This window comes from Stegostoma tigrinum, chromosome 35 (genome assembly GCF_030684315.1).
Source record: "Stegostoma tigrinum isolate sSteTig4 chromosome 35, sSteTig4.hap1, whole genome shotgun sequence".
Lineage (NCBI taxonomy): Eukaryota > Metazoa > Chordata > Chondrichthyes > Orectolobiformes > Stegostomatidae > Stegostoma > Stegostoma tigrinum.
In genome coordinates, this window is record NC_081388.1 from 18,065,607 (window position 1) to 18,093,556 (window position 27,950).

The 27,950-nt window shown below is 42.0% G+C and overlaps 1 protein-coding gene across 1 annotated transcript in view; it reads right to left on the bottom strand.

Moving 5' to 3' along the window:
• The window catches only part of notch3 (notch receptor 3), a 156,841-nt gene that overhangs the window by 125,039 nt on the left and 3,852 nt on the right, over positions 1–27,950 (bottom strand). The window contains exon 2 of the mRNA XM_048521760.2: positions 16,613–16,694. Within this exon, the coding sequence (XP_048377717.1) occupies positions 16,613–16,694 (82 nt within the window). The remainder of the gene's footprint in view (positions 1–16,612; positions 16,695–27,950) is intronic.

Below are 27,950 nucleotides of genomic sequence, written 5' to 3' on the forward strand. Positions count from 1 at the left end.
CCTCTTCCCATTCGTAATCTGTCCGCTCTGCACAGCAAGCCCCAGGCGATAGCGCTCTCATAATCTGCTCAACATTTGGATGGTTATTAGTGCAGCTTTCTGTGGGAATGCCACAGACAATAAAGAAAGAATTGTGGGAGGGGAAGGAGAAGACAGAAAATTGCAGATACTATCAAAAACAAAATTTTATACAAATAATGCTACCCAACTCTTGGTCAATGTGAGTTTTGCAATGATAAAAACCTAGAGTGCATCACATGCTCAATAAACACACTGAATCAAAAGTACTAAATTATAGGATCCAGTAAAATGCAGAATGATTCTTATTTTCTAAATATGGTAACATTTACTTAGGCAAAATGTAATTCCTAAGATTCTACTTCATTACATATACATGATCAGAGTTTCCAATGATATATATATTTTACATGTAAGTGATGATGTTTCAATATAATGCATGTATGAGGCACTCTCATGGCACAGTGACAATGTCCTGAGCCAGGTAACCCATGTTCAAGTCCTGTCTTGCTTTGGAGATGTGTAATAATATTTCTGAACGGGTTGATTAGAAAACGTCTATAATAAATGTCTCAGAAAGTGTATGTACATTTTGAACAGGAACCAGTTATATGATCTTAGAATGCCTACACAGTGTGGAAACAGGCCCTTCAGCACAACAAGTCCACACTGACCCTCAGGGCATCTCACCTAGATTCATCCTTCTATAATCCACCTAGTCTACACACCCCTGAACACTACAGACAATTTTGCATAGCCAATCTACCTAGCCTGCACATCTTTGGACTGTGGGAGGAAACAGGAGCACCTGGAAGAAACCCACACAGACACAGGGAGAATGTGCAAACACCACAGACAGTCACCTAGAGCTGTGCAGCAGTAGTGTTAACCACTGAGCCACCGTGCCACCCCAAAGGTGAGGCAAGTTCATCGTCTCTGGGTGGGTTCAAACCACCAACCTTGCATTTTACAGCTGAACCCGCTAACCCATTGCACCACAGAATGATAAGCATTAACTGCATTTCAACGTCTTTGAATCATACTGTACTGGGGACCCTTCAGCCCATCCAGTCGACATGAACAAAAACTACTCCAAATCTAAATCCTAGTCCTAAGGAAGGGCCATTGGATCTGAAACGTTAACTCTGTTTTTCCCTGCACAGGTGCTGCCTGACCTGATGAGCTTTTCCAGCAACTTTGTTTTTGTTCCTATTCTAAATCTATATCAGTCCCACTTTCCAGCACCTGACCCATAACCTTGAATGCAATGATACTTCAAGTGCTCATCCAGTACTTCAAATGATTGTGAAGTTTCTTGCTTCCACTACCCTCCCACACAGTCCATGCAAGATTCCAAATAACCTGTGGACAAAGAAGATTTTTCCTCAAATTCCTTGTCTTACCTTTCACTTTAAAATCATGCCCCCTTGTTACTGACTCTTCTAATAAAGGGAATAGCTATTTTCTATGCATTCTGTCTATGCCCTTCATATTCTTAGACACCTCAATTAGATTCCACCCCACCAACCTTCCAGAGTAAACAATCTCAGCCTATCCAGCCTCTCTTCATACATAAACTGCTCCATCCCGGATAACATCCTGGTGAATTTCCCCTGTACCCCCTCCAGTACAATCACATCCTTACTTTCGAGCAATGATCAGAACTCACACAGTTACTTGAGCTGTGGCTTAACCAAAGTTCTGTACAGCTCCAGCAACAGCTCTTCTGCAACTTGACTGTAGGTGCACTATCAGCTTTGCCCCTTCCCTCCATTTTTCCCTCAAAAATAACTCTACTGCCTGATGATTGTTATTAATCAGCACTGCACTACCGCACAACACCCTCCTGAAACAAGGATTACACTTTGTCCTCCAGATAAGGCTGATTTGTGGAGAGAAATTGAGAACAGGGGGAGCTGGATCTTCTGAACAACTTCTCTGACCCCAATCGCAGATATAAGTCACTACTTTCACATTCTCCTCAGAGAACATCTCATAGGCAGGTGGCCTAAAGCAATCCAGGAAAATAACCTGCATCTAAATATCAACTCTCATCACTTCACTATGCTCCAAAATGCTTTACAGACAGTACATAATTAATGATGGGTTTAATTGCTTTATCTCCACTTCATCCTCTGAGATGCATATGTGCAGAGTGGTATATAACCACATTCACTAGACCAGCAGGCTGTCATACGTTGATCAATTCTCATCACACAGATGAAAAGGCTGCAAGAAAATAACTTTAATCATAGCAGTGGCAAGATCAAAGCATAATAAACTGAGTTTAATTGGTAGTTAGAAATTAAGAGCACGGTTAAGTGCCAAAACCTAAAAGTAACACAGCTCGCAGGTGAATGATTTGCCATTTTCTTTCTCATAAGCACTGATTACAAAGGAAATCTCCAACAAATCATGAAACCCTTAGTTCTGTGCCATCCATTCTACTGTTGTGAATACATCCAGATCATAATTGGACATGTTGAGTTTCTCCATTCTGCCAGACTGTTTGGGGAAGGTAGTGACTGAAGATCAGATATGTCTTCATCTACTGTCACCATAAAATGCAAAGATGTCCAAACTGAAGGGGCTAGGAATTGTTAATCATTTCACATTCTCAATGTAATAATACAGAGCTGATAACCAGTAGTAACACGAGAAACACAGATGAAGAAGCGCACAGGGAGAGCATTCTACCCAGTGCACCTATACTAACTCTCTGTGACACTGATTAAAACTAAAATCAGACTGTGATCAATTGCTTCTCCTATATTTTTGAAACTGATTCCACAAGGTATAAATCCCAAAGTAGTTTCATGCTATCAAAAAATGTTAACCCTGAAGTTAGGCCATGGACTAAATAATAGAATGCTGAAATATTTTCAAGATTCTCCTTTGTATATCCAGCAAGAAATATAAAGTACATATCGGAGGCTAGAACAGGCTGGAAAGACCAAGCAGTACAAGTTAAAAGCTTAAGAGGTGACTTAAATGGAAGCCAAGTCAATGACTGACTTTAAGACAGAAATAGGTAGTTTCTTGATTAGTAAGGGCATCAAGGGTTACAAGGAGAAGGCAGGAGAATGCGGTTGAGGAACATATCAGGCATGATAAAATGGAGAAGCAGACACAATGGGCCAAATGGCCTAATTCTATTCTGATATTTCATGGTCTTATAATTGTTCAAGATCATAAAGGCTTTGCAAAGAATACATAATAAGAAATTGTTCCAGTGCCAGATGATAAGCAGCCAGAAGACACAACTTTAAAATAATTGGCAAAAGAACCACAGACAACTTGAGAAAACGTTTTTTCAAAAAGCACACAGAGTTGTGAGCTAGAATACACTGCCGAGAAGCAGTTTCAATAATGATATTCAAAAAAGAAAGTTGAGTAACTGCGTGAAGGAAAAAATGTTTACATTGCTACAAAGGGAGAGCAGGGGTTTTAGCTTGAACAAAGACCCAGCACAAGCATGGTAGGCTGAATGGTCTCCTTCAATACTGGATCATTCTTTGAGAACATCAACCTCAAGCTTTCCAAGTTCTCAATACGATTTCTAAGCCCAAAACTACATCATGGTGCAAGAAGAAATGAGACAAACCAAACTCCACATCCTGGACAACTGGAAAAAACAGGCAGCTTGTGTACTCTTCATTCACCCACACAAACACCCCAACCATGGCATCCGCAATCATAATTAAATAACAATTGGGCAGTTATGCCTGTACACTATACAGCTACCAGATGGAACACTTCATTTCAGATTTTGTGTAAAGCCTGGAACCTTTCAGGAGGGGAATGTTTTGTTCATTTTATTTTACAATTAAATATATAAGTAATACGAGTAAAATGCTTTTAAATTGTTTGCACAAAGTCATCTATTGTGAAGCCTCTAGAAACAAAGAAACCAACTGTTTACAATCTTATCCTTGAACTGCACTCTAGCCTCAAGACTCAATTCTGGGAAAGAGAACAACCCTAAATACAGGTGGCTGCTTCAGACTGACCAGATTACACAGCATCTTTTATATGCAACCAACAAAGTAATTGTACGCCCTTTAAAGAAAGACTTCAATTTATGCTACACCTTTCATGACCCCAACATATTCCAAAGTACTTAGCAATCAATGATGTGCTTAATATTTAATAATTATTTAATGCAAGTAACTCAGTAAATTTGCACACAAGATCCCTAAAACAAGCAACAATACCAAGTCACGTGCTTTCGTCTTTTTTGATATTTATTAATGGGATATGAGCAATGCTGGATAGTCCAGTATTTGTTGTCCATCTTTAGCTGCTCTTGAGAAGGTGGTGATGAGCCACTTTCTTGAACCATTGCAGTCTATTTGGTGGAGGTAGACCAACAACATTTGTTAGGGTTGGAGCTCAGGAACATTGGCCAAGGGAATAAATTCCAGCACACTGGCTGAGCGATGAATATTAGCCATGACGGGAGAACTTCTGTTATTTTCAAACAGGGCCCGGGAATCTTTTACATTCCACTGAATAGGAAGACAGGGCCTTGGTTTAACGCCTGATCTGATAGTCAGGGAAGATAGAAGGGAGACTATCTAGCACTACATCAATGCACTAGAGCATTATGGTTAGATGTTGCCCTGAAGGTTAAAAGAGTCTGTATCCTCTGCTGAATAGGGAAGAAAATGGGGAGAAACAAATAATTTTGCGGGGATAGGAGTTAGAGACAACAGAGGAATGTGCTAAATGTGCCTTTCACTACTGTACTTGCATCAGACTCATTCCTGTAGCACAGGTAAAATCCAAACTGAGGCACATCAGGCTAGAACAGAAAGACCAATCAAGTAAGTAGAACAGAGTTCAACTAAATAAACAGCAGAAGAAAATGAGAGAATTTCCCACCACACAGTTCTGCTGACTTGTGAAAATCACAAAAGAATTGCGCAACTTCCCATGTTTTAGTGCACAGATTCTCCTTAAAGAAGCTTTGAATAAGCGTTTGCAAAATGTTGACAGATGATGTGCCTTGATGTCCCCTATTGCACACAGGAATTATGCAACAAAACATGATATAATCATGAATCACAAACAAGAAGTGACTTAACCATTCAAAGTCCTGCATTTCATTACAGTCTAAAGAAAAACAGATTTGCATTTACACACCATTTTAAAAAACCTCAGGATATCCCAGTGCTTTACATTCATTTAAGTAGCTTAGATGTAGCCACTAGCACTCCCTTGAAACTGTATGCCCAACCAAAGTGAGCGGCTTTAAGTTACTGCATGCACATAACTATGCAATAACATTTAAATGAATTGTGCGCATAAACAAATCCTGCCACCACCCCTCCAAAAAAAATAGAGGTTGCTTTGCAAATTCCCTCAACCAGAAATGTGATAACAGCGAAATTATGACTTTTGGCTTTGTTTTATCCATTCAGGAGGTGGGTGTCTTCCTGGCTTGGCAAACATTTATATAAAATAAAAACTAGGTCCTGGAGAACTCAGCAGCAAGTCTGGGATCATCTGTGGAGAAGAGTTAACGTTTCGAGCCTGGCACAACTCTTCTTCAGACTGAAAGGGGGTGGAAAATCGTGTTTCTTTGTGTTGCAGACAGGGTAGAAGAAAAAGGTGGAACTGATTTAGCACACATCCTTAGTTGCTCTCGAGATGGTGGTCATTGAGGGATAAATGTCGTTCAGGACACTTGAGAGAATGCTGTTTCATTGTTGAAACAGTAGTGGGATCCTTTACATCCAGATTGGTTCATTCGTAGAATCACAGAATTCCTACAGTGTGGAAACAGGCCCTTTGGCCCAACAAGTCCACACCGAACCTCAGAGTGTCCCACCCAGACCCATCCCCCTATAACCCACCTAATCTACACCTCCCTGAACACTACGGGCAATTTAGCATGGCCGATCCACCTAACCTGCACATCTTTGGACTGTGGGAGGAAACTGGAGCACCCGGAGGAAACCCACGCAGACACAGGGAGAATGTGCAAACTCCACACAGATGGTCGCCCGAGGCTGGAATCAAACCCAGATCCCTGGTGCTGTGAGGCAGCGGTGCTAACCACTGAGCCACCATTTAATGGCCTACCCAAAGAAAAAAGCAACTTTGGCTATGCAACATTGACAGTCACCAGCAAGTACTTCATGACAAACACTCTGTTGAATGGCAGGCTTTGAACTATTACAGAGAGCAATAGTAATTGATAAACAGGTCTGGATAAGCCAGGGTCTCTGCACATCCAACGTCCACGCAAGGATCTCAGTACAAAAACCTTATACAGCTTGTGGACAGACACCACTAATGCTGCACATTGTAGGGAACCATTCCCTTCAAAAGGCCAAGTGGATGGACGGATCACCTTATCTCAGCAAGTGAGGAGATTATCGTTTCACTCTGGTGATTTTCATTCACTAAAGAAGTGCAGAACTCCCTCAGTACTCATCTGTCGGGGGGGGTATCATGGTTCACTGTTATCCCAGAGGCTCTGAACCTATTCCATGGGAAAATCAGCCATACAGAGCAAATGAATGGAATTGTGGGAGATATAGCAGTTTGGATCGGAAATTGCTTGCTGAAAGAAGACAGAGGGTGGTAGTTGATGGGAAATGTTCATCCTGGAGACCAGTTACCAGTGGTGTACCGCAAGGGTCGGTGTTGGGTCCACTGCTGTTTGTCATTTTTATAAATGACCTGGATGAGGGCGTAGAAGGATGGGTTAGTAAATTTGCAGACGACACTAAGGTCGGTGGAGTTGTAGATAGTGATGAAGGATGCTGTAGGTTGCAGAGAGACATAGATAAGCTGCAGAGCTGGGCTGAGAGGTGGCAAATGGAGTTTAACGCAGACAAGTGTGAGGTGATGCACTTCGGTAGGAGTAACCGGAAGGCAAAGTACTGGGCTAATGGTAAGATTCTTGGTAGTGTAGATGAGCAGAGAGATCTCGGTGTCCATGTACACAGATCCTTGAAAGTTGCCACCCAGGTTGACAGGGTTGTTCAGAAGGCATACAGTGTTTTAACTTTTATTAATAGAGGGATCGAGTTCCGGAACCAAGAGGCTATGCTGCAGCTGTACAAAACTCTGGTGCGGCCGCACTTGGAGTATTGCGTACAGTTCTGGTCACCGCATTATAAGAAGGATGTGGAAGCTTTGGAAAAGGTGCAGAGGAGATTTACAAGGATGTTGCCTGGTATGGAGGGAAGGTCTTACAAGGAAAGGCTGAGGGACTTGAGGCTGTTTTCGTTAGAGAGAAGATGGTTGAGAGGTGACTTAATTGAAACATATAAAATAATCAGAGGGTTAGATAGGGTGGATAGGGAAAGCCTTTTTCCTAGGATGGTGATGGCGAGCATCACGGGGCATTGCTTTAAATTGAGGGGTGAAAGATATAGGACAGATGTCAGAGGTAGTTTCTTTACTCAGAGAGTAGTAAGGGAATGGAATGCTTTGCCTGCAATGGTAGTAGATTCGCCAACTTTAGGTACATTTAAGTCGTCATTGGATAAGCATATGGACGTACATGGAATAGTGTAGGTTAGATGGGCTTTAGATTGGTATGACAGGTTGGCACAACATCGAGGGCCGAAGGGCCTGTACTGTGCTGTAATGTACTATGTTATAATCAACAGATTAATCAACTTTAGTTGGCAGTGAGCAACTGTAATATAGTAACCAAAGAATAGTTATTTCAATCAAAGATAGTAAGAATGGCAGATGCTGGAGTCAGTGATAATGCAGTGTGGAGCTGGAGGAACACAAGGAAGAAGGGTCCCGATCTGAAACATCAACTTTCCTGCTCCTTCAATGCTGCCTGGCCTGCCGTGTTTCGCCAGCTCCACACTGTTATTTCAATCAATCTGTTCAGATCTGCTGTGACATACCTCTGGGGCAGGTGGGACTGGAACACAGACCTTTCAGCTCAGAGGAAGTGACATTTGCACTGGGCCACAAAAATCCTTCCTTCGCAAAGTTAGATCATATATTTAAAAGCGGCAGCTCCAGCATTTTTCTACCCTGCATAGGAGCAGGCTCACAGGGCCAAATGGCTGGCTCTTGTTCATACTTTCTATGCACATCTCCCATCAAGAACATGCTGGCTTGTTGGCCGCAGGCAGGCTACTCAATGTTTGTGACATTGTTGGGCATTCACATTCATGCACATTGCAGAAAGGAGTCGCTTGGTAGCAGTCAGATAAGGAACCCTGGTGGACCACTCTCTTGGGAACAAGAGGAGATGGAGATAGAAACATAAAAAATAGAAGGAATAAGCCATTCGGCCCTTTGAGCCTGTTCTGCCTTTCAACATGAATAATGCTGATCATTCAATTCAGTACCCTTTCCCACTTTTCCCACATATCATTTGATCCCAACAGTCTTAAGAATAACATCAATCTTCTTGAACACATTCAACGCGTTGGTCTCAGCTGTTTTCTGTGGCACAGGCTCACCACTTTCTGGGTGAAAAGATTTCTCATCTCAGATGAACTCTGGCAATTCAAATACTTGTCCTGATGAGTCCACCACAGATCACAGACCAGTGGCTAACATCACTTGGGTGCAATGGTAGTACAAGTTCACCGATCCAAAGCAGTTTTGGTTTATTGCTGAAGGAAGGGAGCGAGGTGGAGGAAGTAGGGGTATGATGGAAGGAGTGCAGGAGGATCTTCAAGTTTCTGCTATGATATTGTAACATGGACAACAAATTGTGTGTAACCCACTGTGTCACAGAGCCCTCACCCACCCAGTATCACTCTGTGTCACAGGGCCCTGTCCCATGCAGTACCGCTCTGTGTCTCAGGGCCCTCACCCACCCTGCACCACCCTGTGTCACAGGGCCCTCACCTGCTTTGTACCACCCTGTGTCACAGAATCCTCACCAACCCTGACCCTGTGTCACAGGGCCTTCACTCAATCAGTGCCACCCTGTATCACAGGGCCCTGCTCTACCATTAGCATTCCTTGTTGCTAAATCAGAATGAACATATTAACCAATTTTATTCTTCAGCAGGTAGATTCTGAAAGCACTCAGGTATTACTTACTGAAAGGTTTTAAAATGGGACAGTCATATTCATCCCTCTTGTTAAAAACGGTAAACCAACCTGATTCTCTTTGTCCCTCTTTCTCTCCAGTTCTTACATTTAGAGTTACACAGGCACATTACATCCTCTGTGTTCTCAGCAGACAAGCAAGCCTATCATGTGTCTGGTTGCTTTGCTATAATTAATTGCTGAGTACTCACTTAGTTTACATACTTGGGTTAGTCCAGTTACAATCCAAAAAACACCATACTTGGCCTTCCGATTGCAACAAAAGCAAAGTAACAACATTTGCCTTTCTAAAAAAAATCTTTGCCTCATGACTAACATGCATTCTTAAAGTTATGAAATGCTGTTCAAAAAGGGAACTGTCTCCAATGAAGGAGCCAGTGCCTATGGGAGAAGAGAGGGGAGGATTGATTGAGTATTGTTTTTTTTGGTGCAGACTGAAACCATGATTTGCATGTTTTGTTATTGGTGCTGACCTCCGTTCCGCTCTGCTGCTCCCATACAATAGCCACGCCAGCTACCAGCGGCACTGTGAACACAAGAAGCCAACAGCCTCTGCCATCTGTAAACACCAAGGCAAGAATCGGGACTGAACAACCCTCTGGAGCCCTGAACTTCTCTCACGTGGCCAGCTTGCCACCTAAACTTTGATATTAAAATGTTTCAAGGAGAAAGAAAGATTTGGCATTTCTATGGTGTGTTTCATAAACACAAGGACAACCCCATTATGCTTTGCAAATTAAGTATTTTTGCACTGTTGTAATATAGGAAACACAGCAGCAAATTGCACGCAGCAAGCTTTCACAAACAGTAACGTGATAACAACCAGATTATTCTGACTGAATAAAGCTGAATGAGGAATAAGCAAGCCTGGGAGTAATTGCAGTTTTGTGAAATAGGGCTTGAGATATTTTTATACAACATCAAACTGGAAAAGCAGACAGTGTATTAATGTAACACTGAATCCAAAAGGTAAACTTTAAACATTTGTGGTTAGGTGTGGAACTTTACAACAGATTCAGATGAAGATTACTAAAACCAATTAGCATCATTGAAGAACAGCAGACTGATTACCGCTATATTACAATTTAGTATATCTGATACAGGAATCCTGAGTCAAATGTCTCTGCTTTCCTTAGGATTAAGGTTACAAATTGCCTGTAGAATCATTCTTGCTGTGCGCTTCCCTAATTCTGGCTATTTAGGTTATTTGGCCTCAAACATCTCAATTATTATTTAAATCAAACTTATTTTCCAGATTTCCAAATGGAAACAGGGTCAACTGATGCATCTGAGAGGGCACTGGATGGTTTATTCAGACAGTAGTTGTGTGCAGGGTTATGGGGAAAAGGCAGGAGATTGGCACCCAGTAATACAGCTGACAAAGTCATGATGAACCAAAAGATGTCCTTCTATATCATCATAATTCCATGTATCAAAAATGTGCATTTATATTGCACCTTTCATGCAGTAAAACAGGCCAAGGGCTTCACAGGGGCAAATTAAGATAAAACCTGCAGAAAACAGTTCATTCATTAAACATTAGGTTGCAACACAGCCACACGGGAGACACTGACGCCCATAGAGTTGCTCAGTCCTAAATCCAGCGCTGGTGTTTGCTTTAGGAGATTTTCACGTGGTGGATCAAAAACCAAAAACAGTACATTTTTAAGGACCGTCCTCTTAGGCAGTCACGGAATGTGGAAAAAAAACGTGGAAAGGGGAAGTTGAGCTAGAAGGTCAGCCTTGATTGTATTGAATGGAGCAGGCTCAAAAGAGCCAAATAGCTCCTGCGCCTATTGTTAACATTTTTATGTCTTGAAGTGGGAAAAGTACAGTGAGATGGTAGGCTAAGAAGGGAAAAAATTCTAGAGCCAGGCTGCTGAAGGCCCATGGCTAACATGGGGGTACTGGGGTGTGAATGTGTACAACAGACTTCTCGTGTATTTCACCTCAACACTACCATCTCTTAATTACATAAAGAGACCTTATAGACGGCCCCAATACAGACTTCCACTGGACTAGATATAAGGCATAGCCTCTCCCCCTCCTACTATGTTTTCCCCTTTCTATGATCTCAGCTCAGCATGGTCCCTCACAGCGTTCATGCAAAGACTTAATGTCCACAGAGATCCAAATCTTTCGAAATCTTTCATCAACCATGTGATAATGAAACATCAAATATGGATGAAAAGTATTTCCATCTGCTAGTCATTTGGGTGAGCATCACATGGAAGACTTTAAAAAAAGAGGATTAGTAAATATCTGCAGCCAGACAGATAGGGGTGAGAAACTCACAAGGAGCTGTTAGCTATATTTTTATGGTGGGTTTGTGGGTCGGCGGGTTGGGGGGGGCACTGTGAAATTCCCCAGGTGACCATCCAGAGCTCCCCCACCCTTTGATGGGGAAGCTGAGGCCCAGATTGGTTCTTTCCACTTAACTGACCATCTTAAAAACCCCACCCAACCCACCACCAGGCTCTCCATCAAGACTGCTAGCCAATTGTCCCTGCCCCCAGTGGGCTTCACCTCCTTGCCCTGCCCTACCCTTACATGGTCCTAGATTCTGCATTTAGAATCTGGGGGCTGCTACTAGTCCCAGTTCTGGCCACTGCAGCCATTAGCAATGCTAGGACTACAGATATTCCAAGCAAGCAAATTGGCCAACAGCATGGAGACAGGTGAAGGGCGCTAAACTCATCTCAAGCCAAAAACGGCTACAGGACAGCCAGGTGACCCTTTCCACGTGGACTTTTCAGACGATAGGCATGAAACGCTCCTAATTTGAAAAGTCCTGCCCACTGAAACGAAAAGGTTAAGAGAAACACAACGGCACTTCCCCACACAATCTCCTTTTCCCCAATCAGGCATGCTAATGCCTTCCTCTGTTTCTTTATCACCACCATATCATCCATGTTACCAATTAAAATAACAGTTATCAAGCACAATGAGATAATGATTGTGTAATCCTAACAAATTCATAATTTTCTCATCAATCTGTTCAGAGCTGTTATTATACACTTCTGGAGCAGGTTGGACTTGAACCCAGGTCTCCTGATTCAGGGGTAAAGGCACTATCATGGCACATAATCTTCTTCCCACATAATCCTGAGCTCCTGGCTTTGTCCCATCCACCTATAAATTCCAGCATAGACCCAGAACAAATGGATTTCACCTGCTCTGCATGCCTGTCAATTTATCTGAACACAAGATTCAAAATACACTCTGGTTCAGGTCTCCTAATCAGACACAAGGATCTCAGGCCCTTCATGTCTCTCCATAGCATACATTTACAAACACTGTATTTGATCTTATCATCGGGAATTATAGCATAGTGCAACTTGTACTACACTTTATTAAAGTTTATAAATTGACATGATGGTTTGTTTATTTGATTCTGCCCAGCCAGCAAGTGTATGGAAATGGAGGCCACAGTTTCTCAGTGATGCACTGTGGCCAAAGGCCCACATTGATTGTGAAGAGCACATTCTACATTTACTTGCAGAATGTTGGTGCTACGGGTGTTGTCACAGATTATTTATCCTAAACATGATTTTCACAAAGGAGAGGAATGGCAGTCCCCATGAGAATGTCAGAGATTGTTTATCTGCTTTATTCATTTGCAGGATGAGGGCATCGCTGGCTAGGGCAGCATATGTTGCCCATTCCTAATTGCCCAGAGGGCAGCTAAGAGTCAACCAAATTGCATGTCTGAAGTCACATCTAGGCCAGACCACGTAAGGACAGAAGTTTCCTTCCCTAAAGAGTATTAGTGAACCAAATGGGTTTTTCCTGGCAAGTGACAATGGACTCTTTAATTTCAGATATTTATGGTTTTCAAATTCCACCATCTGCTGTGGCAGGATTTGAACCTAGGTCCATCAGAACATTATCTGGGTCTCTAGATTAACAGTCCAGCAATAATACCACAAGGCCACTGCCTCCCCCTAATAGAGATACTGTGCATTTATCAATGTGGTAGCATTATATTCAAGATTAGATCTGCAATGCCGGCAGAAAGATAAAACCTGAATTTATATAGCACCTTTCAAGACCACAAGACATTAAACTTTGACACCAAAACACGAAGTGACCAATAACTCGGTAAAGAATAAGTAACATCTTAAAGCAGGAGAGGTGGAGGGGATTAATGATGGAATTTCGGTGCTTAGTGCTCAGGCAGCCGGACGGGCGGCTGCCAATGTTGGGGTAATGCAGCTGCAAATGCCATGAATATTATTTCTTTTACAGAACTCAAAGTCACTGAGCACAACACAAGGGTTTGAATGTGTGGCTGAACATGTGCGCAGTTGTGCCAGTCTATCAGCAATGTATGTCAAATACTATACCATGATGCACCAACTCTTGTCAGACTTCCATAGCTTTGCATGACATTGGATTCACAGTGCCACTTTCTCAGTGAGAAGCTGGAATCTGTAACTTTCGGAGGTCTCCCCACCCCTCCTCCATTACTTGACACGATTCCTGATGCCAAACCCGCAGTCTGATACAAAGAAGCACTTGTGAATGTTAAAGACTTCAGCCAGAGAGATTCTGTGACCCCACTGGTTGTGTCGAACGCCCGATGTTGTTCTGGTCTTTTTGCTGCGCATATTACCACCTTCTACCACAATCACACAACAGCAATCCCACCTCGATGACAGAGAGCTTTACATTTATGGAATAGGACAGATGCCAAATTACCAGTAACAGAAAGAGCAGATTTCTGATACATCCCAGTCCCCGATCCTGGGAATCCAGTTATGCTGCCTGTTTAAAAGTTTGGCAGGATTCAAACAGTGTGCCAGTGACAGGCGGCTCAAATGTTCACATTTGCAGATTACTTGCAGGAAGCCCTCAGCTTTCATGCCAATTTCCCAATGGCATTTATAGGTCTACAAAAGCTATTCATTGCCAACTTTACCCCCACTTCCCAAGGCCAAAAATTCAAAGACTTGCCCTTGACTAGCAATTTGTGATGATATTCACTCAATACATTGAATACTGTCATGCAGTCCAATGATAACTCGCTCCAGAATTCATTCAACATACTAGATGCCATCATATATTCCGGTAACACTGCACATCCCAGCATTCACTCAATGTCATATGTTCCTTCAACAAAGTATGTCTTATATTTTAACTCTCATGTATTAGTAAGGATTTGCTAATGCATGCAGAAAATTGTTCACAGGCACTGAAATTGCAACTTGTCCAAAACACATTTTTTAAGCACTGATCTTTTAAGACTAAACATTTATGGAGTCCCAAAGGCTAGATTTGAAGACTGTTCATAGCTAATGAGCAGGAAATCTACGTTACATCAGTTGTCTAACTATAATCATGTTTTCAACTACAGGGCTTCCCTCAAGCTTGGCAGCATCTGTCCCGAAGTTGAGGTTACAGGATCTCCCTATCACGGTCTACAAAATTAGACCATGTCAACAGCTGCTAAAACTATACAGTGATATCTGCCTCAATTTTTTTTGTCAAATGGACAAGAACATTAGTTAAAGCAACAGCAGCAGAACCACAATATTAGCCATTCCACTACTGAAGCTAACTGTAATGAGTAAGCTTCTTTAAATTCTGAGATTAGAACAACAAAGCTTAGGTTTTGCACCATCCAGGCAAAGACAAACTGCTAATGAAATAAGCCACTTTGCATCTTAAATCAATGATAGCTCAGTGACCGAACATTGTTAAATTAACATGATTCTCTTGCCTCCTGATAATTACTGTTTTGCAGTTGAAGATCTTGAAATGATCAGGAATAATCTTCCCCAAACACGCATCATGTTAGATTCACTTGGCATTCTTGGCAGAGCAGATAGAAATAATTGCATTTATTCTCATCTTCCATGACCCTCTGGAAATCCCAAAGCTTTCTAACAATAACGTGAATGGTACCTATGCCATTTTAAAACATCTCAATGTACTTCATGGGAGCATTATCAAACAAACCTTTTGCAACCACAATGCAGTTTTTGAAATGTCACTGCTGTCACACAGCAAACATGATGGCCATGTAAGTTACTTCGTCTCCCCTTATATCCATCAATGTCATTTGCCACAATAATTCCCTGTGGCACTGAATTCTATGTTATAACCACTCTCTGGGTCAGGAAATTTCTCCTTAACTCCTTATTGGATTTATTTATGACTGTTTATCATTTATGGGGAGGCCCAAGGTCTTCAGCTGCATCAAGTAACATCTCTGTCTTTGAGCCAAGTGCTTTGGGTTCAAATCCCACTCTACCTAGCACAGAAGGTTGCACAGTGGCTCAGTGGATAGCACTGTTGCCTCACCACGCCAGGGACCCGGGATTGATTTCACCGTCAGCCAACTGTCTGTGTGGAGTTTGCATGCTCTGCCCACATCTGTGCGGGTTTCCTCTGGGTGCTCTGGATTCCTCCACAGTCCAAAACATGTGCAGGTTAGGTGGACTGGCCCGCATAAATTGCCCATAGTGTTCAGGGACGAGCATGCTATGCGGATTAGCTATGGGGAATGCAGGGTTACAGGAATCGCGTAGGGGGTATGTCTGGGTGGGATGCTCTTCGGAGGGCTGGTATGGACTTGATGGGTTGAATGGCCTGCTTCCACACTGGAGGGACTTTATGAAGGTGCATTCATGATGTAGCCAAGAGGTCAATTATCAACACGTAAACCTTTCCAATATGCCCATGGCAGTGATAACAGAGTGAAAGTGTCTCCTGGTCAGTTGAGCTTGATGTTGAGTGGTACCCGTCAAGCTACATACAGCCTCTGGCAACAGCTTAGTGACCTGTTCTAAGAAAAACTAGACACGAAAACAGACACAAGTATGGATGCTGTCTGCCTCACTGGTCTGCAGCACTTGGTGTGGAAAGAGAAATAAAGAAAGGAAGAACAATATTTACAGCCCCAAGTTTGAGACTTGTCCACAAATGGTGGCACAGTTCAAAGGAGCATCAAACAGGGATCATAAACTTCACACCTTCCTATTCTTCACAGCTGAATTCCTCACTGGGTAACAAATTGATCTACAGGTGAAGAATTCTTTTTAAAGTGATTGCACATAGCTGTGACACACAGAGGCTGAGACAAATGGCTAAATACATTTTTCCTCATATAATACTTCTGAAAATTATTTCAATGACACAAACTTCAACAGAGAGAATAATTTCGAGGAGGGCATTTTCCATGGTTTTCATTTTTTCTAAGCGTTAATCCTATCAATTGGCAGCTACTAAAAGGTTGGAATCAACTGACCACTTGACACTAATGAAAATTGCTTTGTCTGACTATATAGGGCCACTGCTTCTAGTTATGGATTGAGTCCAAAAACAGGGAAATATAAGATGGTTACTAATAAATCCAATAAAGAATTCAAGAGAAACTTCTTTCCCACGAATGACAAGAACAGCTCAGAGAGCTCATGAATTGCACAGGGAATGGAGCCCTGGGGCAATGCTCATGGGCAACCTGGGCACTGAAAAGCACACTGACAGAAGTCATTTAAAATTCACCCAAATCCAATAGTTTCCAGTCAAAGGAGCAACTTACAGGCAAGATGCATCTCCATGCGGGCTCTTGATGCAGCGTCCATTATTCACACAAGGACGGTGGTTATCCCGACACTGCAGAGCTGCAAGGGAAAGAAAGCAAGGATGATTCGTGGGTCTCTTTTTTTGAAAAGGAAGTAACGAACAAAAGAGCGAACAAACATTCCAAAACACTTTGCATCCAGTGAAGTAAAAGTTGCCACTGTTATGCATGAAAAATAACAGCCAATTTGTGCATTGCTAAATCTCACAACAACACTAGTCAGAAAATACATTTTTTCATATAAAAGTTATGTTGGCTGAAGAATAAATATAATGGTCAGTACACCCTGGTTAGAGCCGTGGGATCTTTTATGTCCACTTAAAAGAGCTGACAGGGTTTCATACAAAAAACAGCTGTTGTCTGAAGAGAGGTATTTCATCCTAACATTTAAATAACATTAAACTGCAAGTAATGAAATTTATATTTTTAAAACACAGCTATTAAACATATTAAGTAAAAGGTCAACTGAATTTCAAGCCGTGCTGATCACAGTGCTCAATGACTAGCATCCAATCATCCAAAACATAATCTAACCTTAGAAATAACCTAGTCAACTCTTAAGACTCTGTAAAACAGAGAGAGAGTGAGAGAGGCATTTAATTACTCAGAAGGGGAGTCAGAGAAAAATAACATGAAGGCAGACAGATTTAAATGCAGACAAGTTATATTCATGCATAGACAGTTAAAACATTGATTAATTTTCAAATCATATCAACTCCTCCTGTGAATTCTATTCCAAAAAATAGTTCACGAGAAAATATGACAACTTGCATATTCAGAGTATGTAGGGAATAGTCACCGACTCGACACTACCTATTTCAACAGAAACCACAAATCTCCATTACATCTGCCTGAAACCTCATGCAAGAGAAACTCACCAGCCCTTCTGCCAAGGCACTGGCTTGTACAATACCAGCTCATAGACCCTTGGAATTTTACAGCACAAAAGGTCGTTTGGAATTTCAAGCCATGCCAGCTTTTTCAAAGTGCTAAATATAGTCCCACATTCGACGCTTTCACTTCCTAGCCTTGCAAATTTGACCTTGTCAGGTACATATCCCAATGCCTTTTGAAAGTTACAAAAGCATCTGATTCCGCCACCCGATCTAACGTTCATCCACTTCACCAACACTTTCCACCCCAACCTCAGGTTCACCTGGGCCATCTCCAACACATCCCTCACCTCCCTGGACCTCTCAGTCTCCATCTCAGGCAACCAGCTTGTAACTGATGTCCATTTCAAGCCTACCGACTCCCACAGCTACCTAGAATACACTTCCTCCCACCCACCCTCCTGTAAAAACTCCATCCCCTATTCCCAATTTCTCCGCCTCCGCCGCATCTGCTCCCACGATGAGGCATTCCACTCCCGCACATCCCAGATGTCCAAGTTCTTCAAGGACCGCAACTTTACCCCCACAGTGGTCGAGAACGCCCTTGACCGCGTCTCCTGCCACACAACCCTCACACCCCGCCCCCGCCACAACCGCCCAAAGAGGATCCCCCTCATTCTCACATACCACCCCACCAACCTCTGGATACAACGCGTCATCCTCCGACACTTCCACCATCTACAATCCGACCCCACCACCCAAGACATTTTTCCATCCCCACCCTTGTCTGCTTTCCGGAGAGACCACTCTCTCCGTGACTCCCTTGTTCGCTCCACACTGCCCTCCAACCCCACCACACCCAGAACCTTCCCCTGTAACCGCAGGAAGTGCTACACTTGCCCCCACACCTCCTCCCTCACCCCTATTCCAGGCCCCAAGATGACTTTCCATATTAAGCAGAGGTTCATCTGCACATCTGTCCATGTGGTATACTGTATCCATTGTACCCGGTGTGACTTCCTTTACATTGGGGAAACCAAGCGGAGGCTTGGGGACCGCTTTGCAGAACACCTCCGCTCAGTTCGCAATACACAACTGCACCTCCTGTCGCAAACCACTTTCAACTCCACCTCCCATTCTTTAGATGACATGTCCATCATGGGCCTCCTGCAGTGCCACAATGATGCCACCCGAAGGTTGCAGGAACAGCAACTCATATTCCGCGTGGGAACCCTGCAGCCCAATGGTATCAATGTGGACTTCACCAGCTTCAAAATCTCCCCTTCCCCCACCGCATCCCAAAACCAGCCCAGTTCGTCCCCTCCCCCCACTGCATCACACAACCAGCCCAGCTCTTCCCCTCCCCCAACTGCATCCCAAAACCAGCCCAGCCTGTCTCTGCCTCCCTAACCTGTTCTTCCTCTCACCCATCCCTTCCTCCCACCCCAAGCCGCACCCCCATCTACCTACTAACCTCATCCCACCTCCTTGACCTGTCCGTCTTCCCTGGACTGAACTATCCCCTCCCTACCTCCCCACCTATACTCTCCTCTCCACCTTCGGTCCGCCTCCACCTCTCTCCCTATTTATTCCAGAACCCTCACCCCATCCCCCTCTCTAATGAAGGGCCTAGGCCCGAAACGTCAGCTTTTGTGCTCCTGAGATGCTGCTTGGCCTGCTGTGTTCATCCAGCTTCACACTTTATTATCTTGGATTCTCCAGCATCTTCAGTTTCCATTATCTCTGATTCCACCATCCTTACAGATCTAAGAACTTGCGTATGAGGAAATCTATCCTTGTTTCGTTTCTAGTCTGTTGTCAAATTATTTAAAAGCTATGGGCCCCCCCGGTTACTGACTCAGTACCTAAAAGGAATAGTTTCTCCTTATTTGCTCAATTATGTACTTCTTCCTCCGCTTAAACCTGTCTATTATAAAAGAGAACAAATGCTGTTTCCTCCACATAACTGAACTCTCAAATTCCTGCAATTACTCTAGTTTTCACTGTACTCTCTTCTAGGTCTGACATTCTTCTTAGTGTGATATCCACACTACACATGATAAACCACCTGATGCCTAACTAGTAACTCAACAAGATTTAGCATGACTTCATTGTGTTTATACACAATACCCTAATTTACTGAACAAAAGTCCCATAAGCTTTCTTAATCAGCTATCAATTGCCTTGCTATCTTCAAAGCTTTGAAAATATCCGCTCCTCCTTCTTCTATATTGTACGATTCAATGATTCTAATTCCCTCTGCTCAGACTTCCAAAAATAATGGCATTTAGATGATATTGTCGCTCTGTGTAATTCACCCGAACACTCATCTGTATTCAACTGCATCTGCCATGTGTCTGCCCATTTCACCAGTCTGTGCCTATTGAAGCACAGCATTCCCATGCACTACTTACATTGTTACCAACATATGTATCATTTTCAAACTTGATAGCAGTGCTCCCTAAACTTGAGTCCAGGTAATTTATACATAACTAAAGGTATCTAAAAACAACACGGAAACATAGCTTACTGCAGCAGAGCAGGAGGCGACTGGGCTGGTTTTTAGCAAAGCAACCCAAATGGTCCTACTCTTTCCCAGAGCTCTGTGCATCTTTTCCCTTCAAACAGGATTCTAATTTCTTTTGAAAGTTACGAATGGATTTGTTTCCACTGTCCTTTCAAGCAATGCATTCCAAATCACAATGCACTTCTTTTTTTCCACGTTACCATAAACCTGTGTATTCTGCTTATCGGCCCCTTTGCCACTGGAATATGTTCCTTGTTATTTACTCTCTTGAAACACTTCATAATTCAAGAAATGTTATCAAGTATCCTTGTATTTGAGTACAATATGCATCATAGAGCCATACAGCATGGAAACAGACCCTTCGGTCCAATTTGCCTGCGCCAACCAGACATCCCAACCTGACCTAGTCCCATTTGCCGCATTTGGCCTATATCTCTCTATGTCCTTTCTATTCATGTACCCATCCAGATGCCTTTTAAATGTTGTAATTGTACCAGCCTCCACCACTTCCTCTGGCAGCTCGTTCCATACAGGTACTACCCTCTGTGTCAAAAAGGTTGCCTCTAAGGTCTCTATTAAATCTTTCCCCTATCACCTTTAACCTATGCCCTCTAGTTTTGGACTCCCCTTCCCCTGGGAAAAAGACCTTGGCTATTTTCCATATCCATGCCCCTCGTGATTTTACGAGCCACTACAAGGTCATCACTCAGCCGCCGACATTCCAGGGAAAAAAGCCACAGCCTATTCAGCCTCTCCTTATAACACAAACTGTTCAGGCCCAGAAACATCCTTGTAAATCTTTTCTGCACCCTTTCAAGTTTAACAAGACCCTTCTTATAAAAGATGACAAGAATTGTATGCAGTATTCTAAAAGTGTACGGCCACAACATGATGTCCCAACTCCTACATACAATGTGCTGACCAGTGAAGGCAAGCATATCAACACCTTCCTCACCACCCTGTCTACCTGTGACTCCACTTTAAAGGAAATATGCACCTGCTCCCCTAGGACACATTGTTCGCTAACACTCCATAAATGTATAAGTTCTGCCCTGGTTTGCCTTGCCAAAATGCAACACCTTGCATTTACCTAAATTAAACTCCATCTGCCACTCCTCGGCACATTGGCCCATCTGATCAAGGTCCTATTGCACTCTGAGATATCTTCGTCACTGTCCATGACACCATCTTTTTTGGTGCTATCTGCAAACTTACTAACCATGCCTGCTATATTCATATCCAAATCATTTAAATAAATGACAAAAAGCAATGGACCCAGCACTGACCCTTGAGGCACACCACTGGTCACAGGCCTCCAGTCTGAAAAGCAACCCCCCCACCACCACCCTCTGTCTTCTACCTTTGAGCCAGTTCTGTATCCAATTGACTCACTCCCCCTGTATTCCATGTGATCTAAACTTTAAAATGTTAAATCTGTTTCTCTCTCCACAGATGCTGTCAGGTCTGCTGAGTTTCACCAGCATCTTCTGTTTTTAATTTCAGATTCCAACATCCGCAATGTTTTAGTTTTATCCTGAGTCCTCAGCAGTCTCCATGAAGGTGAAGTGGCTCATCCTTAGTATCACACAAATAAATCCATGTCTAAGGTAATGGTCCTTCTTAAAGTGCGAAGTCCAGAACTGATCTCAGTACTCTCCAGTTGATACCTAACTGGTAATTTACAAACATTTAACATAACCACCTTGCTTTTTTAACTCAAAGAACTGTGGGTGCTGTAAATCTGAAAGAAAAACAGAAAGGGTCTGTTTTGAAGAAGCTACTGGACTCAAACCTCAATGCAATGGTGTCAGAGATAATGGGAACTGCAGATGCTGGAGAATTCCAAGATAATAAAATGTGAGGCTGGATGAACACAGCAGGCCAAGCAGCATCTCAGGAGCACAAAAGCTGACGTTTCGGGCCTAGACCCTTCATCAGAGAGGGGGATGGGGAGAGGGAACTGGAATAAATAGGGAGAGAGGGGGAGGCGGACCGAAGATGGAGAGTAAAGAAGATAGGTGGAGAGAGTATAGGTGGGGAGGTAGGGAGCCTAATGGTATCAATGTGGACTTCACCAGTTTCAAAATCTCCCCTTCCCCTACTGCATCCCTAAACCAGCCCAGTTCGTCCCCTCCCCCCACTGCACCACACAACCAGCCCAGCTCTTCCCCCCAACCCACTGCATCCCAAAACCAGTCCAACCTGTCTCTGCCTCCCTAACCGGTTCTTCCTCTCACCCATCCCTTCCTCCCACCCCAAGCCGCACCCCCATCTACCTACTAACCTCATCCCACCTCCTTGACCTGTCCGTCTTCCCTGGACTGACCTATCCCCTCCCTACCTCCCCACCTATACTCTCTCCACCTATCTTCTTTACTCTCCATCTTCGGTCCGCCTCCCCCTCTCTCCCTATTTATTCCAGTTCCCTCTCCCCATCCCCCTCTCTGATGAAGGGTCTAGGCCCGAAACGTCAGCTTTTGTGCTCCTGAGATGCTGCTTGGCCTGCTGTGTTCATCCAGCCTCACATTTTATTATCAATGCAATGGTGACTGACTTAAAGGCAGTGAGATTGAAAGAGGAATGGATGCCTGACAGGAGGGGATGGAGAAGGGTAATCCCCACCATTGTGGTGATCTCAAGTGAGGCGGCAGAAGAATTTTATTTAATAACTGAACTTAATTCCACCAGCTGCTGTGGACATTAGTCTGGGCCTATTAACTCCCAACTGATCTCTGTTTACGGCCTCTGAAAGTACGGGAATAATATCCTCCACATTACTTACTACATTTCCCAGCTACACTGTGTTGCAACTATAAACTTCAAAATTCTACCCTGTAAACACAAGTCCAGATTATTAATAAATATCAAGAAAGCAGGAATCCTAATATGGAATCTGGGGGACACCATTGTATGCTTCTCTTTCATCTAGTTCATTACTGATGCTAATGCCCTTTTATCAACTTTATAACTACATAACTACTATTGCTTCAATCTTTAGGTTTTAACTTTGTTACTTTCAAAACAATACCCTCGTATTCAGATTGGTTCTCTCCTTACATGGAATATTACATTTGTCATTACTTTCTTGTAATTATTGTCCTTGTCTTATTTTAGTTTCTATATCTTTTATCATCCTGGAAGGCTGGCTTTGGATGCTCCCCTTTTCATTTTGTATCTGAACTATCTATTCCCTGAAGGCCTCTGACTTTCAATGCTGACTGTTGTTTTAATTCCACTTTGGGCTAGATTGTTTTTCAACTCTCTCAACTTTCAAGTCAAGTACTTATACATTTTGTTGCTCTTTATCATTTTTTTCATGATTATTCTGAGCCTGAGACCAGAATGATGCTCAGATTTTCCCACTGAAACATGCTCCACATGTTGCACTGGAACAAGTGGAATAAAATGACTGTCCAGCAAGAAACAGGCAGCTCAAGTGAGTTCTAATTTACACGTCAGGAGTTGCTCATCAAACTATATTTGGATAACTGAAGTCCCACAGTGTCAATAACCTTTAGTTCTTGTATATTTCACTCATTTACACACAAATTTGTTCTGTTACTTTCTTTCCAATATTTGATGGGTGCTGGAAAAGTCTGATACATAAACTCAGTCATACGCTCAACAGTACACCTACTGGGAAGGTCACACATTAGTGCATCTGTTGGGAAACTCACCAATTAACAAAACAGCACAGGTATTTAAAAAAAACTTAGTAAAAAGAAGAATGAAGAATTAGGATTAGCTAACTAGTTGATTAGGAATTTTAAAAATATCATTATGTTAAGGCAAGTAGAACATCGCTTTTCACTAGAAAAAGATAACGTGCCATGTCACAGTACAGAAAAGGGTAGTGATGAAACGACTAAATTATAAAAATATATATAAAGAGAATATATAAAAAGGTTGGGAGCACTCAAAAGTAGAAGTGACAACCAGTCCACATGAGATGCATCCAACATTACTGAGGTAAGTAACAATGGAGGTAGCAGGGATTCTGGCTATAAGCTCCAATTATCCAGCAGCTACATTAGGTCAATCAGCATAACGCAGGGAGTAGGAAAACTTTCAGAACCAACATTTAATCAAGAAAGAAAACAGTAACCACTCTGAAAACTGTGAAGTAATAAATTAAAGCCAACCTTGATTTGTTAAAGACAGACCATGTTTAACGAAATTGATTGATCCTTTGCTGAATTAAAGGACTATGATGATGAGAAAAGTGTGATTAATGTTAGGCGTATAGACTTTGAAGCAGTGTAAAATGAAGCAGTAGATAACAAATGTGTTAGTAATGCTGAAGTCCATGGGAGTGATGGTTGAGCAGGTATAGAATTGACAAACAGATAAAAGCAGAGAGAGAAGTATAAAGTGTTACTCCCTGGAGCTGGATGTTAGGATCGCTATTCTTTTGATCTGTATGAGTTAGCAAATTAGGAAGGCTGCTTAAAATTAATACAGGATCCTTGGCTAAATAACAAAGAGGTAGAGAGTACAAAGAGCAAGGATATTGTAGCTAAGCCTTTGGGGAACAGTTAGCCGGTTTGTGATGCAGAATGACATAACAGCACTGGTTCAATTCCTGTTGTCATCATGAAGGGCCTGCTTTCCCAACCTCATTCCTCATCTGAGATGTGGTGACCCTCAAATTAAATGCACTACAATTGTCTCTCTCGAATGAAAGAGCATCCTCTGGGACTATGGTGATTTTCACTGCTTTAGCTTTTTATAAAACAGCAACTAAGGCCCCAGATAGAGTGTCGTCTCCAGTTTCTACGAGTTATGAGGGTGTAGAGATGTTTTTGGAAATCATACCAGGGAGATAAGAATTCAGTTAGTTGGAGAGATGCTGGAGTTTCAGGTTGCTCTCGTTGCAATGGAAGATTAAGGGGTTATTTTAATAGAGGCATGAAGGATGTCATGAAGCATTTTGACAAGTCTAAATAGGGAGACACTATTAATAATAGCAGAATGTTGGTAACCAGAGGACACACATTTAAATTAATTGGCAAAAGATCCAGAAGTGAAATAAGAATTTTATAGGAACGCAGAATCAGGAGTAGCCCTTCAACCTCTCGAGCTTATTCTGCCATTCAATGGAATCATGTCTGGTCTGTGACTTAACTCCGTATACCTGTCTTTGGCCCATTTTCCTCAATAACTTTGCTTAACAAAAGTTTCTCAATCTCAGATTTAAAACTAACAACTAATTGAGCATTAACTATCATTTGTGGAAAAGCATTCTAAATCTCTATTACCCTGTATGTGTAGAAATGCTTCTCAATATCTCTCCTGAATGGTGTGGCCCTAATTCTCAGGCAATGTCCCCTAGCTCTAGAATCCGCAACCAATGGAAATAATTAATCTTTACCTAACCTAACTTTCCCTGTTAATATCTTGAACACAATCTTGAATTTGTTGTGTATTTAAAACATAGCAAGTTGTTGAGAACTGGAGCAGTGGAAACCGATACAATAGCAACTTTCAAAGGGAAACTGGTTAAATATTTGAAAATGAAATATTTGCTCAGATATGACGAAGGGATAAGGAAGTGGGCCTAATTTGATTGCTCTTTGAAACAGCCAGCACAGGAACAATGGGCTGAATAGCCTCATTCTGTGTTGGGTTTATCTCTAGTTTAATTTATACAAGGCCTGCATCATAAACTCAGTGACACATAAATTAGCACATGACCAGGAATTCCACCCCCTCCTTACTCTGTCCATTTTTAATTAAAAAAAACCAGCCTACAGTAAAATATTTAAACTCTACAATTATTATCACTATACATTATTTTAAATCCTTCTGACATTTGCTTCCAAATATTCTCAAGCATCTCCTTCCCACTATTTGGCAGTCTTCATCATGTAGCCAGCAGTGTAATAACTACTGTTCTGCTTCTTGACTCTAACTAAACATATTCTGTTTTTGAACCTGCAAGTTTACAGAGGAGGGCCAGGATCTTTGATCAATACTGGCACTTGTCCTGTTCTTTCTCTTCGTGCCCCCCGTTTTAATTCCTGAATATGTTGAGATAGTGATTCTACATTCCCATTTCAGCAACATTTTGAATAAAATGCTCAATGTCAAAAGATAACCATGTGGCCACTTGTGCCTGCAACTCACTAACTTTGTTTGTCAAGTGCTATGCATTTATGCATTAACGTTCACATCAAACCCACTTTAGCCTTTTTTAGATTTGTTACAATGACTCTTTTTCTTAACTGTTCTTTATTTTAGTACTGTTTCTGGCTTTGTGCACTTTATTTCTCCTCTCTCTTGCATCCTGATTCCCATCTCACTGCAAAGTTGGGTTAAATGCTTCCCACAGCACTGGCAGTAAGCTTAGTGAGATACAAACTTGTAAATCTACCAGAAAACCCATTGTTATACCTGCAGAGTGGCAGTACAGTGGTTATGATACTGGATGCATGACCCAGAAAATGTGAACACAAACTTCACTGCAGTAATTTAAGGATTTGAATTCAGTTGAAAGGATCCATAAATCTAATATAAGTAAAACACTGGATTATTGATAAAACCCACTGGTTCATGAATGTACTTTCAGGATAGAAACTTGTCACCCTTAACCAGTCAGGTTAATATACAACTAATGTCTCACACAAACACAGTTCATTTTTATACTACTTCAACCTAACAAGTCACTCAACTGTATACGACTATGTATATAGATGAAAGCCAACCACCACTTTCTCAAAGGTAACTACGGAAAACTAACTAATAGCAACTTTGTCAGCAGCACCCACAATCAGAGAATGACTTGTAAAAAAGATAGCAGTAGATGCATCAGTAATTTCTGATACAGGCAACTGTAAAATAATTAGCATCATGTTAAGGACACATTTTAATTAGTTGGATTGCAATATTTTGGGGAGATAGATATGTATGATTCATTTGAGTATTTTTTCAAATTATTTAATCCATCTGGAATAAACTAGGTCTAAGATGTACTTTAATACTTGATTTTATTTTAACATCAAATTTATTGTCTTTCTGTCTAGAAAATACTGGTCAAACGTTTGCATATGATTGGCATCAGTAAATTACAACACAGGAATGATAGGAGGCTGAATGTACTAAGCCGTAAGTTGTAGGAGGCAGCTGGAGAGAATGCTTTGGATGGTGTCACAAACCTCCCAGTCATTAGTTACAGAGCAAGGACCTGACAGTGCTTGCCCATCACTGCCAATCCAGGATTTTGACGGCTTGAACGTGACAGAAGAGCAGTAAAAAAAAGTTCCCATTCATGAAACGATTGGGCACAAAGTTAAATTAATTGGTAAAAGAAGCAAAAGCAAAGAGAAAATAATTTTCGCCCAATGAATGGGTAAGGCTTGGAATGCATTGCCTGAGACAGTATGGTAGAAGCAGGTTCAATCAAGGCATTCAAAAGGGCATTAAATTGCCACCTGAAAAGGAAGGATGTGTAGGTTACAGGAAGAAGGTGACAGCATGAATGTTCATTTGGAGAATCAGCACAGACACAATAAATAAGAGTAGCCTCCTTCTGCACTGCACTAATTCCATAATATAGGCAAACAAATTAACTGTATGGTGGGAATTTGCGAACAAAATCAAAACTATTGCTAGTCTTAATGATGATCCAGCGATTGCTGCTGGAAGTGAGCCTGTATGAACTTGAGTGAAGTATAAATCAGACTTCTACGCTGTTTCATCTCTACTATCAACTAATTTTGATAGCTCGGGCGTACAAATTTGAATCAGCAACTGAGCAGCTTAACATTACATACTTGATCACGTACCATTCTAAAAATCACAACTCCTTCTTCAAAGGCTTGACATTTTTGCCAAATTCTGCTTCCCAGAATTGGATACGATATTCCAACTAAACCTAACCAGGGATTTATAAGTCGAATACAACTTCTTTACTTCTGTGTGCTACAAGTCTTTTATT